Raw genomic sequence first — 16,038 nt, 5'->3', positions numbered from 1 at the left:
ATAAAAACCCTGCAGAAAATCTGATCGAGGTTCCTTTTTGCTTTGCTAAATGAATCCACGTCACTCTGACTTCCCATCTTGGGACTGAGACCAAGATCTTTTAAAACCTCAAGTGTCTACACTCTTGGGTTTAGACTTTGGTTTTTTACTGTTTTGTATTTGCATTTGGAATATCATTTGAAGTTTTTTAAATACATTTTTTTGGAAACTTTTTGAAATCATTTTCTGACTGAAATCATTCACACCACAAAGACCGGAGTCTCCCTTAAGGACCCCGTGAACCTCGGAAGGTAAGCTTGACAGTCACACCACGGCACACTTCTACTGACTTTTAATACACATCCCATACACACCTAACGTCCTAGCAAGGGGAGTTCACAGTTATTCCCCCTCTGGGGGGTAATCTGGAGTCCTATACCAGGGGTTATCCTTGAATCTAATTATTCTAGAAATGAATGTTAGGCAGATAATCATGGGGCTGTGATTATAACTTGTTCATCCGTCCTCCAAAGGATGTTAGTGGAATAATTTTACATAGCTCCTTCCACTAGGAAAGAGTAGACTAGCAGGTTGGTAGGGAGTGAGCTCTCATTTAGTTATAGGAAAGAGTAGTCTAGTTAACTAATGGGTAGGGAGCTTCCGTTAGCTATAGTAAAGTTATTCACCCCTTTTTGCATGTCCAGGACATGCTACACATTGTAACATTTAGAATAACAGTGAATAGAATAGGAAGCCACAGGTTGGACATGAACCCGGGTTGTTCTCATAATGTCTCTGTCTCTGAACATGTCTCCAGCCCCCAAAATGGGAAAAGCGGTATATGTCATACACAAGACTTGTCTTTGTGTTAACCTACTAGTTTACTTTTACTACAGTATTATTTTTTTTTTTTACAGATTTAAAAAATATGCCGAAAGTGTCCAAGATGCCCCATTTACCTCCAATATACCGTCTGTGTAAAATACCTCCAGCAAGTTCTCGTTTTCAACAAACCAAAGCGTTAGTTTTCTTTCGAGCTGAATAAAAAAAACACAACATTTTGTCCAGGGCACCAACATAATGTTTTATCACAATTTTTTGGGATACAAACAGCTTCACGGTACAAGTAATTAGTATTCAACATTTCATTTACAAACATCACTTATTATTAACAAGTATTTTCTTCAGTCAGCAACACTGAGTCTGGGGCCAAAGTTTGTCTTTACATAACATGCTCAGACAAACTCAGAAGTACCTTTCAGGTTTATAATTTATCTAGGACAGGTGCTGTCATATTTATTTGTTCTGTTTCATCCAGAAGATGTTCTTTGTTTGTCTTGGGACTAACTGGATCCTTAACAGGATGCCACAGTACCGTCAGACGCTGTTGAGGACAAGAAAAACCCAATAGGAACACAGACTCATCATCAAATGAATATAATTCATATTTGAGTGATGAAAGGCAGTTTAAATGACATAACTGTGCATACATACAGGGTGTGGTAGTGCTATTACCTGTCTGAGGGTGCCCTGGGTGAGGAAGATCTTGTAGATAGTCCAGATAGGTACTGCAATCACAGAGGACAGAGCCATGCACCAGCCCAGATAGTAAGCCCAGTCTGAGTACGCATGGCCCCCACTGGATTTCAGTGGCTGATAGTCCAGGAAGGAGCAGATGAAGCAAACCTTGAAACAAAAGTAGAAAAAAATAGTACCTCTGGTAAGGTAAATGGTAAATGGACTTGAGCTTATATAGCACTTGTCTAGTCTTCCGACTACTCAAAGCACTTTTACACCACATGTCACACCCACCCATTCACACCCTTTCACACACTGATGGTAGTGGTCGCTATGTAGTATCATCCATCAGAAGTAACTAATCCCATTCATACACTGCCACTGAAGCAGCCGGAGCAATTCAGGGTTAAGTGTCTTGCCCATGGACACATCGTTGCCCAGCTGGGGATTGAACCCTTGACCTTCTGGTGGAGAGGAGGCGACTCTTACCAGAACCAAGAAATAGAACCAAGAAAAAAACCCATCTTACTGTTTTATTATTGCTGAACCTTAATCTTCACTGCTTTGATTCAGACAGATTTTTGACTTATTACTCACCATGCAGATTAGAGGGGTGAAGTAACGCCAACACAGATGAAAAAGAATAGATGGTCTCTGTCCCGTCATTTCTTTAACTGCATCGCAAATCTGTTCAGCCCCTGCATGTTAATGACAGTTGATCAGTATCACATTATGAGGGCAGGACCTCCTGATTTAATGCTGCCTTCACCTGCTCCTCGGACATATCGAGCTTCCCAGTTGTGCAGTCGTATAACGACATACACGCATTCAAGTGCTTTGGTCGGAAAAAAAGCAACAAATAAGTAAGGTTGCTTTTCCGTAGCTGATATTTAATTACCAAAAAACAAGTAGCACAGAGCTCCTTTGTGAGTCAGTGGACGAATTCAGAAATTGAATACACATTAGGGTGAGGTTGACGTTTGAATATGTTCATAAGCTTAAATAGTATTATAATAGCTCATATTTGCTTAGCTAGATAGCTTTATTGCTAAGATTAGGCTTGTTAGCATTCTCTATTTGTTTTTGCCTCTCCTGGGGTTTCAGTCAAACAACACAACTCCTACTCATACTCACAACTTCATGTGCTCATAAGTCGGGCTCATAAACTCGATACTAGGTCTTAACATTTGCTAACACTCCAAAGCCGCAGCTCTCTTCTTTTTCTTTTTTTTTTCACATAATCCTTAAAGTGGTCTATTTTAGATTGCTGTAAATAGCCCTCATTTTCTATTTTTAAGCACCTTTTTGGACCTGGACCTGTATCACTGGTACTTAAATTATTACCATGTGGATCTTTGTATCTATGTTAGCTAACAATAGCTACCGATACCTGTGTTGCTTAACGTTGTTTGATGTTTAAAGACCTCCTACTTCTGTTAGCTTTAAAAGTAAAACAGTATCAAAGAATCTTTCTTACAAAATAATCTGACCGGGCAGGTTTGTCTTGTCACACAGGTTAATGTTTGTGATCTTAAAGCAAACATAAGCTTGAGTTGGCCTGCAGCTGCGTGACAGAGCCTAGATCTGCTTGAAAGAGTCGTATCCCTGTAGGATATTGTGGTTTCAAGTGTAACTTGCCACCTTTACTCCAACTGCAAAGAAGTGGCACCACTGTTTTAGTTCCATTGAGTATTTCCAGGAAGCTGATGTCCACCTCCTGATCTTTTTTACATAATGAGCACATTTTAATTTAGAAGTTGGCTGGTGCTCAGTGAAGCAATCATCAAATATGAAAATCATCATCAGACCCTGGTTCTTCATGATAAAGATATCTTCAAATAACTATTACAACTGTTAATTTACAGGATTACATTTTTTACATTACTTACCAAAGGCCCAGCCAACAGCCATAAACTGGACAAAAGACACAAATAATATACATGCTCCATTTGCTGCATAGTAGTCGATCAGTTGGAACAGATACACTCCACCCTGGACAACACAGAACAAACACAAATACCATGTGTTATGTCACTTACTAAATATTCCTCTAATGAGAAATGTAAGCTTGTGAGTGAAGGTAAGGGCACACAGGCATGTGTGGTACCTGAGTGGTGAGGGAGATCTGTATACTAAAGCCAGCAGAACAGAAGAACATGAGGAAGATTTCTCTGCACCACGGTTTGCGCATTTGTTCTGGGAACATGTCAATCACTGACGAAGTTATAGTTTCCAAACCTGCAAACTAACACAATGCAAACAGACAGAGAGGAGAATCACTTTGTTGTTATATCAAATATGCAGATTAAAGACCCTGGTTCAGTCTTTACTGTCACTCCATGTAGCTGGTATGATTTGTACTGTAAAATTGTTGCGAAAGTGCGCTGATCAATTTACACATTTTGCCAATAACATGACTGCATTTGAAGCTGTTAAACAGCCAAGCCAATCAGAGTGAACCAGGACAACAAAAGCCTAACAGAGATGGTTTTTACCGCATAGATGTATGTATCAAATAGATTTGCTGGACACCGTCATTATGATGTGTGATTACTTCTTACCAGTGTATCCAGTCCCAAAAGAATGAGCATAACAAAGAAACAGGCTGCCCACAGCTGAGGCAGGGGCATCATGGCTACAGCCTGAGGATAAGCAATGAATGCCAGCCCAGGCCCTGGCAGGACAGAAGGAGGCATTTTAAATGTTGTCCTCTTCATTTATTTTGTTTATTATTATTTATCTTGATTTGCCTTTGAATCATACCTGATTCTACCACCATGTTGATTGGAACTTCCTGTTTGTGGGCCATGTAGCCCAGAGCTGAGAAGACTGCAAAACCAGCAACAAAGCTGGTGCTGCTGTTGAGCATGCACAACCACAGACTGTCCCTGCATACACACACACAGACACACAGACACACAGACACACACACACACACACACACACACACACACACACACACACACACACACACACACACACACACACACACACACAGCTGTTATTAGTCAGGGGAAACACACAAGCACCCAGCCCAGAAACGCAGAGCTAAGGTGCAGTCCGCTTTTCTCCACGTTCAGACACAAAACAAGAGCAAACTGTACGGAGCAGGATCATTTTATGGGCGTGTTTGCACCTGAACATCATTAGCGCTATATGCTTTGTGGATAAGACATTGATGAAGAGCAGATAGGGGAAACAAATGCACAATTTTTGAAGCTATTAGAGTCTGCAATAGTCAATTAACATTATATAAATGTTCTGCCTTTCATTCAGATTTTAGTGTTAACATTAATGCTCACTGGAACTAAGATAATATGCACACTAATTTAACTCTATACTCTAAGATATATTTTAACACTAAAAGCCATCCTGTATCATCCTGCACAATGATACAGTTCGTCCTACTCCTATTACACATACTTTGTATTATATTGATTTGAACATCTTATTTTTTAAAGTTAATTTTATCTTTTTCAGGTCCCCTGATAGCAGGATTCCTTCTGTTCATTAGCTTTTACCTTTTATATGTTTTTAACGTTTGTTGTTTATTGATTGGGTTTTTTATGATTTGGGATATTTATGCTTGGTGAAACAGCAGGTGGGGACATGACCCACTGTTTTATCAAGGCTATCATATAAAACGAGATGTGACTGAGCTGTGTAAAATTCCAGAGAACTCCCTTCACAATCAAGTTAATTATTCTTAATTATAGCCCACCTGTAGCAGTTGTTCTTGACTTTGTTGTAGCTGCCAAGTGTGATTATGGTTCCTGATGCAACATCATAGGAGAAAAGGACCTGGGCGGCAGCCTCTATCCAAACCTGATGACCAAACAAGAAATAAAACTTGTAATTTTGTCCGTTGTCACTATAACGGATTATCTTTACCCATTCCCCCCAGGAATATTTGTCGTTCAACAGTGAAAAAAAAACTTTACACTCTCCAAATGCTTCTCCTCAAATGAATTATAAGCAGCATATTTTGTCAAACTTGTATCACCTGGAGGTCTGCCAGGCGAGACGGATCTGGATACAGGTAGTAGACCACACCCAGGGTCAAACCCCTGACCAGCAGGATGGCCAGTGTCACGTATGGAAACACAGCTGTGAAATACACCAGCTGAAAGGTCAGTGTTAGTGGGTTTTTGTTTTAAATACTCTTAAATAGTTTACCGTGATAGTAAATATTCTATCATAAATGGCCAAAAAAGTTAACTTTGATAAGACCCTCTCTGCAGAAATTGGTTTCTGAAGAAGTTAGGCAGATCGGCTGTGCTATAGTGAGTTATACTGCCAATGAGCTGACATCTTAAACTGAACACTGGCTGGGCTTCAACTTGTTATGGGCTCAGATATGGCTGACAAGGGCCATCCAGAAGAAACTACATGTGGGCCAGAAATAGACATGCCAATGAAACGGGGGGGCTCAGCGGGTCCCAACTGGGCCACCTTACCCTGAAAAGAGAGGGTTATACTATGAACCTTATTTAAAGGAAATATGTTTGGACCCTGAATCTCCACACCCTTATTCACAGACCTTTCCTGTAGAGCGGACACCTTTCCAGACGCAGAAGTAGCAGGCAACCCAGCAGGTCAGGAGACACAGCAGCAGCTCCCACTTAACTGAGCCAACATCTTCTATTCCACCAGACATGGATAACACTTCTCTCCTTTATCGGTTACACAGAAACAGAATTTCAGTTTTAACAAAAACAGAACACAATTTGTACTTGATGTATTGCTGTAACCAAACACGACATGTTAATTCCTCATTTATTTATCAATAACTCACTCCCAGAACTCAGAGACTGAAGACTTGGTGATATTTCTAGATGTCCAGTTTCCGGTCAAGTTGCCACCGTGTACTTCAGTGTTGTTTGCAGAGGTGAGGTCAACACAAAGGTCTATAGATAGGGAAGGAAATTGATCACATTCATTAAGTTGAAATCTTCCTAAATTAATTGTGCAGTCTTTTGGACAAAGCATTAGGTAGATATTGTATAAAATCAACATACCCTTCAGTTCTTTACCTCCTAAAGCAATGTATGTGTGGTCCCCATACAGTGTTTCTCATTTTTGTTTCATGTGTATGTCATCTGTAAACTGGTCTCCTGGACTCTTCTGAGGTTCCCTAACATTTTCTAAGCAGCTTCTTGCTCTACCCTCTTGAGTAATGGTGTGATACATTCTACCTCATCCCTCCAGGGAAAAACTCTTTTGCTGCCACTGGCACATAATTCTTGTCATGCCATCAACCAATGTCATCAAAAAAGGTAACAAAAGATCTCTGCATTTGTTGTCCCAATCAATCTCTCTACTTAACCTGGATTCAGTGTTAAGACACCTTACACAGTCTCTATGGTAGTTTGGATTGTATCTTTTCTTAACTGTGATGTAGGCCTTGTTATAGACTGTAACTTTGCCTCCTGGTTCCACTAGTTGTCATGACATTTGTCCACATTTAAACTCGGTCAGATTTTGAGAGTACCCCAACATCCAAAGTTGGATTGATGCTAGTTATCAGGGCTTATTCCTGCTTCAGACAGTTACCAAGCCATTCTAGCTTTAGAAGCAGCTAAGAGGAGCTACAGGTGGATGCCTGATCTGACTTCTAACTGGTCAACTATGAAACTATATTCTTGTGGAATAATATTTAACACCACAGGGGAAGAAAGAGGCCATTGCTAACGGATTCGTTTTACTGCAGTCAGTAGCATGTAATTGAAAATCTGAGATAGTGATAAAGTGTCTAAAAGAAGGTGAAAGTTCTAAGTGAGTTCTACATACGTTTCTTTTTTTACATCCACAAACCTCATCACATACCGACCTGTGTTCCAGGGATTGTTGCAAATGGCCCAGGGCAGAGGGTCTCTGAAACAGTTTATGAGGTACAGTAGGGTCCATGCCAGGATAATGATGTAGAATCTGGAATAAAGCTGGATCACCATGATTGAATAGCCAGTCCCTGAAGGAATAGCATTTAAAAAAAATACTTTTTAATGTTTAGGCATTCATTTGACTTAATTTGACAAATTTGATCCATCCTCCCAAAGCAATGGAAGGCCCATATTTAAACTTCCTTTTTTGTGCCATACACTTGGTACTTGAACATCCTCGCGAGATCAACCTGAAGAACCTTTATAAAAACACATGTCAAGGCCAATGTCACGGTTGCAGGCCAGGGAAGTCCCACCTTTCCCTTGGGCTACAAAAGATTACACTTAGTCTCTGTCAACCTTTTCGCACTTCCCCTCAACTATAGTACTTTCACACTTGCACAAAAATACTGAAAACTTCCTGAAAATTTTAGGGCTGAGCTGCATGTGTGAACGCTATAGCCACATTTTCCACTCTGACTTGACCCCGACTTGTTCCTGTCAACTCCCTAGTACATTTTCTGTGTGAAGACAAGGTGAGCTGATGTGAGAACTAAGCAGGAAAAACTCAAGAAAATTCAATGCAAGCGAGCGGAAGGGGTTGGTGAAGTTTATAACCAACCTGCCTATGACCACAGACTGTATGTATGCTCCCAGTGTGATGTTCTTGCATATAATAACTGTGCTTCATAATGTTTTCTGATCCCCATTGCGTTCTTTTGTTTATATTGTGTCGAATTTAAGGTAGCATTGCTATTAAGGCAAAAAACGTCATTATAGCATCGTATAGCTGACTCTCTTGCTTCGTCTGCCACTTCTGTGTTGTTCTTTTTTTTTGTCATGCCTTGCCTCTTGAGAACCCCATTCCCGCCCGCTCATCCATCATGGATAGTCTGTGAGATGTATGTGTTAACAACGGACTCAGAAAGATTTTATGTTTAATGTACCTCACAGATGGGGTGCAGGTAGCCTAGTGGTTAGTACAAGCGCCCTGTTTATGAAGGCTGTAGTCCTCAAGCAGGCGGCCCGGGTTCCATATGATCTGTGGCCCCTTCCCTTCATGTAATTCCCCATGCTCTCTCCCAGATTTCTGACTTTATCCAGTGTCCTCCTATATCTAAATAAAACATAACAAGCCCAAGAATAAACCTTTAAAATGTACCTTACAGATACCCGTACTACTGCCCTGTCACGCATGCCAAATGTTGTGCACTCTACAGAACGTAATAAGAAGTAAGCATGTGGACACTACGGGGAAGACTAATAACCAGTAATGGCATTATGCTATCATAGATAAGTGTATGTTTATCGGAGTCCAGTACAGCACAAAATATTTCACAGTCATTTTCTTGAAATTTTCAGGACTGCATATTTGGAACTTGCTCTAGATTGATAAACAAAGTGTGTCCATGGGTCTTTTTTTTGCCACAAGAGATGGTGGGACTTCCCTGGCCCCGGACAGTCTCATTGGCCTTGACAGGTATAAAGGTTTTTCAGGTCGGCTTCACGAGGACGCAATCCCCATAGCTACTTATGTGTTCCTCAGTTAAAGGTGCACTATGTAGATTTGGTAGTAACATTTGAAAGTTGGAGAAGTGAAACAATTCTATGCTATATTTTCTGAACTAAATATACACAAACTTTATTCAAAGGGAAAAAAAGGATCCCTGAACCCTGTTTGGAGTTAAAAAGCTACCAGGAGAGTTACGGTTTCACTGTTGCAGGCCCTCCACCATAACTTCTCGCTTAGAAAATTATCTTCAAACAGTGTTCCAGGGACCAAATGTTCCTCTGAGGACAGTTTGTGTAAAGAGTTATGAACATATAGCAAATAATCTGTACACTTCTCTACAAAAACACCAAAGTGTACCTTTAGCATTCATTACATGCATAATTTACTTTTTTTTATTTTTTTTTATCACATCATGGTATTCTTAAGGATTTGCACTCTGGTTTCAGAGAAAAAAACACAGAACAGTCATTGTGACCATTAACATCTTAAAAGACATATATCATAAATGCTGTTTACTCAAAATAACATGTGACTGCAGTGTCACCCTATCCTAAGGGCCTTATTGTACGCCAGATGCAAAGCTGCTTGGCTGCAGTGCAGGTGTCTTTTTTATGCCGAGCACTCGCATTGTCGAAATAGCATATACATGCATATACTGTTTCAAGGACACAAAAAAATGACTACATTGTAGACCACTTAAAACCTGGTCTAAAGTCTGTGTTGCAGTATGTTCCAACATGCACCATCACACATTCTCACTACAACATTAAATGTGAATAATTATTTGGCTCAATATATATACTAACAGATTCAACATAATCTACCCTGTTGTGCAAAACACAGGTTAAGTCATAAAGAACTAAAAGACTGCCTAGAGTACATTAAGAGAAGAGAGCTAGTAAAATAAATTGAATGTTAAACATTCTATTATTGACATTTATGTTGTGTTGACTGATTCATGAAATCAAATCATCAAGTAACACTTGAGAAATCTCCACCTGAAAAGTTTCTGGTAGCTGTAAGTATTTCTGGATGGTACAGTGACTAAAAGTTTTTTTTAATTAATAGTCTGTGGCTAGATAATTAACAAAGATGAAAGGGGGACAGAAAGAGACTGCTTACACTTTTCTGAAATACAGTATAGGAAATTGATCTCACAGCATCTGGAAAATGTCTTTGTTCGAGGTGAATTAACCAGGAATGATGTGATTACCCTTTGCCAGGGGGCAGAGCTTGGTCCAGCAGGTGATAGCGCCCTCCTGTGTGTACTGACCAATCACAGTCTCAAGCAGGAAGAGTGGCATGCCTAACAGCACAGCAAAGATGCAGTAAGGCAACAGGAAAACCCCTGCAATGACAAAAAACAAAGATACAACAGAGATTACGGACTCTACTGGGATGAAGACAAATGAGCTCTATTAAACAGAGAAAAGTGACTGTGTTTCATCCAATGCAGGAACGCCTCTAACAGTTATTATCTGCCAGGTGTAAGTCAAGGGCATACTTGTTTTGTCAATTTTTCATATGAAGCTTGGTGGACTTTGTGCGATTCAGGGGTGAAGTTGCAACATTGTTGAATTTGGATCAGTTTGCTTCCACACTGAAATGTCAAGTGCACCACAGCCTATCAAATGTTATGTACTGTAGCCACCCACCACTAGTTGGGGCTGTAGCTGCGGTCAGTGGCTAATGCTGCACTATGACCCCAAATTAAAATGCAGGACAGTGGAAGAATGGCATCCTGTAGCGAGACGCAGTTTGGCAGTATTTTGAGCTATAAAATGGAGACAAAGTTATGTGTCGGCAGTGTCAGGTTAAACTTTCAAATCGACAGGAGCAATGAGTAACGTAAGCAGGGGCGCCACCAGGACCATGCAAAGACATCTCTTTTTCTACTTTTGGATTCCATCTCTGTTTGCTCCACAGGTTCCTGATCAACTGACAAGAATGTCAACAGGTTGTGGAGGCAGTGAGTGCACCTGGGATGATTAAAATATGTGTCAACACGACTACACCTGTGAGGGGGGAGGGACGTCTCAGAATAACTTAGGGGCATTAAAGAAGGTGTGAGCGGTTACTTTGGTCTATTGGACTGTCCCATTACTACTGTAAATTGTGGTAGCCAACATGCACATTAAGGGGCATACAAAGGGGGCTTGAGACCCTGCTACTGCAGGTATTAATAGGTAATATTACAGAAAGAAACTACAATCAACATTAAACAATTGTAAAAAAAAAAAAAAAAAGACAAAACTGAGCAACTCCATTGCTCTGCACTTTCTTTTTGCATTAAATGTGTTTTTTGGTGTTTCGGTGTTAAATTAGATATTTTTATGGTCAACAGTGAACTTGCCAGGTGTGTTGTTATGCATTACAGTGGCATTGTGCAATCTCTGCCCTTCTTTGGTGAAGGCAGCACATCTAAAGGTCTATGATTTCTAGAACAGCTCAAAAGGTGACTTTATCTGTCTTCATATGTCAAAAAGTTGAATCATTCTTTAAATCAAATTCCAAGAGGAAAAAAAAGCCTGACCATCCATATAACAAGCCTTGCAGCATAGAGGCACAAAAAAATCATCAAATGTCCCAATGTCAACAAAATTCCATTTAGGATTGCACAAAGAGCAATATACCTGTCTGATGAGCCCCACCCCAACCAGACACAGAGACATGCAAACCATTTGTCATAAAACTTGAGTGGTGTGAGGTATACAGTATGTAAATACACGTAAAACTTGTTTCACTAGTTGGGGGAGCCCTGCAGTAAAACAGTGCAGAAGAGAAAATTCCATCCAAGAATACTGGTTTCTACATTCACCCGTATCTGCTGTGCTGACTTGATAGATCAGTACTGTAAAAGGGTCTCATTATTTCAATAAAGGGAAAATAAAGAAAAGTGACGCTTCAAATCATTGACAAAATTCTGTCTCATACAATTCTGAGAATGTTTGCTGTTTTTTTTTCAAATAATCTGTTTATGCATTCTATCTTTAAAACACTTTTACTAACATGGCTCTACTCCTCTCAGATCTTGTGCTACAACCTGAAAAAGGATTGCATGTACAGTGAAGTTGTTGGACACCTCAGATCTGCAATTATTATGGAAATGCAGAGCTTCTCAGAGAAACCAGAATGGCAGATTATGATTTGCAAATATTTTAATGAACTGTAAAGTATATAGAAACATTGTTAAAACAAATATCTTCCTGGATTGTGTCCACTGATTTGTAGACACTGCCACCTAGTAGCTGGAGAGTGCTACTTGCCATTGAAAGTGCTGCATAGTCCCAAGTGGATTAGTTGCACCAAGTTAAAGTAAAAAAAAACAATACAGTGAAAATGCAGCCCTGCAATACATTCAATCTTCATTAGTTTAGAACCTTTTTGTGATTTCTAAGATTCAGCTATTTAGGTCAGCATTTCTTTTTTGAGAATGATGGGGCAGAATAATTAAGCTGTTTTCTTTTTACATTTTCAGCATCAGAATCATATTTAACTTATCATGAACTAATGCTGAGTTTAGTCTTCTTTACAAAAACAACAGAATCAATTCTAAGGACACCTTTGGTTATATACATACAGAAAAGATTAATGGACCATAATGGAATAACAGCCATAGTATCTCACAAAGTTTAAGACACTCCTTGTTCAGTGATTCCCCTACAGTTGTTATGATCTTTAAAGGTTTTTAAGTGGACCCAAAAGCAAGAGCGGAAGACAGGGTGATGGGTAAAAGGGATATTTATTGAAGTGAGGCTGGTGAAGGCTGGTGAGGCTTGAATGAGAGGCTGGGTGGTGAGGTGCTGGAGCTCATTCGTTGGAGGCACTGGGAAAAAAGAAGACAAGGGTCATTAGTCACAGGTAATTCCAAAGCACTGAAAGGTTTTTACTGAGGGTGCATTCGAATTGTCCCTCCTATCTCCTTTCACTATCCACTTTACCTTAACCCCGGGGAAAACGTCATGAGGTTAAGGAAAGATGTTAGGAGAATTCATAAAGGACTTAGGGAAAGGCGATCTCGTTGCTCTGACAATCCGACCACATTTCCACTAGGCCACGTCATTAAATGTGACGGGCCGGCGGAGGTTAATGACGTGAGTCCGCCGTGTTGAAACTACAATGTTCAGAAAATGGACTACAAAAAACTCATCTAAAAAACTTTCCCCTGTGCCTTCTTACCGGTGAAATAATCCTAATCACCACGAGGTTGGGATTGAAATAAAAGCTATAATAGACTACCAGGCTACAAGTAAGAAAAGTGAAACCATCAGCTTCCTGTCCACTCAGAAATCAGCATCAACATAAATATGATTATATGAAATGAATTGTTACATTTATGTAAGATATAACCTACACATAATGTTTTATACAAATGTACAACTGCACAAAGCATTCTTAAGTAAATGAAATATGTTGAATAAAACATCATCTGATAAAAATGTCTCTTATCTTTTTATCCCTTACATGATCTGTGTCACTTTACGATCATCGTTAATGTTCGTGAACAGTCAGATGCGCGACTTGCTTTAAATGTTGCGGGGCGTCATATCTCATCTCCTTTCGTAAAGGATGGTCCGGTGTATCCTATGCTAAAGGAGGTTATAAAGGAAGCACTGACCCACCTTTCCTTAACTTTTAGAGAATTCGAACGGCTCTTATCATGGCCGCCACTTAAATGCTTCCGGGGTTAAGGTAAAGTGGATAGTGAAAGGAGATAGGAGGGACAATTCGAACGCACCCCGAATCTTGAAACGCTGCTCTACCAAGGCGGAAATAATCTAGCAGTTTGGGAGAGGTGAACCAGGGTATAAATGCTGCAGCCGGTGATTCTGATGACGATCAGGTGAGTGATTGCAGAGAGCTCCAGCAGCCAATAAGCCACGCCCAGCCTCTGAAAGAAAAAAAACACAAGCACCAGCCAAAAGCAGACCAGGAAAAATACACAAAAAATGTCCAACCACCACAACAGTGATCATTTTGTGTCTTGAACATGGTTCACCATGACATACCACTCCACAGCATAATGGACTCAATTACTGTAGTGAATGCTACAGTCAAGTATGAATAACATCATTATTAGAGTCTGTGACAGATTAGCCTCCCCTTAATTCTCTGTGTGAATTGTATTGATATATTTCAGATCCAGTGACCGTAGTACAATTGAATAATTCTTATTTAACCATCTACTATTATAAAGTCTAGGGTACAGTGGAACATTGCACTTTAGTGTGTTAGCATGTGATAAAGGCTCAGAAATGCATAATTTATGGATCTTACAAAATACATTTAATGCCAAGATTTCAAAGTTCAAAAAGTAATTCCGAGAAAGACTATCCTTGTCATGCAACATTTTTTGTACATGCCTACCTGATCACCTTTTCACCCCCTCTCTGTCTCATAAGCATGCCCACTTTTTATTTGTCAGATGCAAAAAACTCCAATTTTATTCTGCATTTCATATGATATCAATACAATAGCTTTCCCTTTCGAGACCCAGTTTAAAACTTTTCTAGTGTTCATAAACAGCATTCATTTAAAGTTGTCTGATTCCAGTGATGTAAAAAGCAAAATGAGGAACATAATTAACCAAACTTTAGCTGCACTGACCGTGGCCATTAGTAAAGAATGTTTTGGCCACGTTAAATCCTTCCCCTTTTGCTGCTACAAGGTTAGAATACTTCATACAGTGTAGTCTTTTAAGGTCATTTCGAATGTTTCCCCCAAATGGATCTGTAGATGGAAATAAACTCAAATGTAAACCATCATGTGGATATGAATCCACAGCAAGTGGGTTGTGAGGTTGGAATGACAAAAGTATTTTGGAGACAGACCAGAGCTGTCTGCTCTGTTAAGGGACTGAGTGGAGCAATATAGCTGAGTGAACCAAACAGAACAGCTTCTAAAATCACAGATATAAATCTTCAGCAAACTGTTTGTTAGATCTCTTTCTTCTGTCCTAGCTCTGTACACTGTGGCAAGAAGAGAGGACATCAAAGTAAATATTACCCTATATGGTAGTGTTCTCCTCCCAACGTCCCTCTGATAAATAAAAATGTACATATCAAAGTATATATTATGACCAGCCATGTATGTGTTGGGAGACATGAGGGGCTAGAGTGGATTTGTCTGGGTGAAGTAGTCATTTCAGGAGGAAGAGCCACTCTGGACACAATGTGGCAAATAATGCAAGTGTATGTAAGAAGTATGTCTGATGTTTAAGAGCATTTTTTAGATTAATATATAGGCTATTAAACTGTGACGTTTGCTTGTTGCCTCAGGGCAATATTAGGCAGCTTTAGGTGCTTTGTGTGCACAATATCCTATATGAAGGAGATATACTCACATGCACAATCACTGTTTCTTCTTCTTTATCTACTTGCAGGAAATGGACATAATCCTCTGCAGTGAACTGGAGGCAGGTCAGGGGGCCAGCTAGCAGATTAATATGTGTGTGTGTGTGTGTGTGTGTGTGTGTGTGTGTGTGTGTGTGTGTGTGTGTGTGTGTGTGTGTGTGTGTGTGTGTGTGTGTGTGTGTGAGTGAGTGAGTGTGCGTGTGTGTGTGTGTGTTTATTTGCAGTCATTTAACAAGCATAACACAGGCTATTTGTTTGCTTTACCATTTGTTTAGTAGAGCTTTGATTTAAGTACACACTGTGTATTTATTTAGTCTTCTCTTTTCAGTTACTTGGCTGATGTGCTGTCCTCCCTGGTTTGAACAAAAGATGAGGCTGAGGGTGGAGCCTCTCTGACAGCATTGGGGCTGGGTCGGGGTTCCTTGGTGTATGACATTTTTGTATGTCAGTATGTCATTTTTGGTTTGGTTAGCTGGTTAGGTGTGTTAGTTAGCACTATTTTTCAGTAGAGTTATGCTGTTTTGACCTCTTGTAACAAGTCCTCTAGTTATATATTTGGAGAGATTTACTTTGCTGTGCTTTTGTTAAACGCCTGATTTTTTAATCGTTAACATCTTTATACAGTTTAAGATATCTTATACAGTATAAGATAACCAGTATAAGTTATACTCCAGCATATCATATGAGTTTCTCCGTGACTGGATACTGGTCTCAGACCCATGTTTGAAAAGGTGTATTAAAGATATTTCAGTATTAAACAAGTGAAATATCTGTCACAAGTGGATGATGTAATGTA

General features: G+C 39.8%; 1 protein-coding gene and 1 long non-coding RNA gene across 3 annotated transcripts in view; one reads left to right on the top strand and one right to left on the bottom strand.

The window, feature by feature from the left end:
- The window catches only part of LOC132995636 (uncharacterized), a 169,882-nt gene that overhangs the window by 70,019 nt on the left and 83,825 nt on the right, over nt 1-16,038 (top strand). The gene's annotated exons all lie outside the window — the stretch shown is intronic.
- On the bottom strand, nt 1,094-10,605 carry LOC132954453 (sodium- and chloride-dependent GABA transporter 2-like). 2 transcript variants are annotated; one of them, XM_061027005.1, is made up of 13 exons: nt 10,103-10,605; nt 7,328-7,465; nt 6,293-6,404; nt 6,038-6,170; nt 5,501-5,620; nt 5,219-5,322; nt 4,261-4,385; nt 4,059-4,171; nt 3,605-3,742; nt 3,387-3,489; nt 2,095-2,195; nt 1,474-1,665; nt 1,094-1,363 (listed from the first exon to the last, which is right to left on the bottom strand). In XM_061027005.1, the coding sequence occupies exons 1-13, from the start codon at nt 10,191-10,193 to the stop codon at nt 1,244-1,246; spliced, it is 1,590 nt and encodes a 529-aa protein (XP_060882988.1). In that variant the 5' UTR covers nt 10,194-10,605; the 3' UTR covers nt 1,094-1,243. The 2 variants fall into 2 exon arrangements, with proteins under 2 accessions (XP_060882988.1, XP_060882989.1); XM_061027006.1 differs by having other exon boundaries at nt 1,495-1,665.

The sequence above is a fragment of the Labrus mixtus genome, chromosome 20 (genome assembly GCF_963584025.1).
Source record: "Labrus mixtus chromosome 20, fLabMix1.1, whole genome shotgun sequence".
Taxonomy (NCBI): Eukaryota; Metazoa; Chordata; class Actinopteri; order Labriformes; family Labridae; genus Labrus; species Labrus mixtus.
Note: the sequence above shows the minus strand (reverse complement) of the source record. Positions and strands in the feature narration are given on the sequence as shown.

Bases quoted from the DNA above. Each gene is read 5' to 3' on its own strand.
- LOC132954453 (XM_061027005.1), bottom strand. From the start codon at position 10,193: ATGCCACTCTTCCTGCTTGAGACTGTGATTGGTCAGTACACACAGGAG. The intron at 5,621-6,037 runs GTCTGTGAATAA...CTGACCTTTCAG, and splicing joins GTGTCCGCTCTACAGGAAAG to CTGGTGTATTTCACAGCTGT. The intron at 2,196-3,386 runs GTAAGTAATGTA...ATTAACATGCAG, and splicing joins GGCTGTTGGCTGGGCCTTTG to GGGCTGAACAGATTTGCGAT.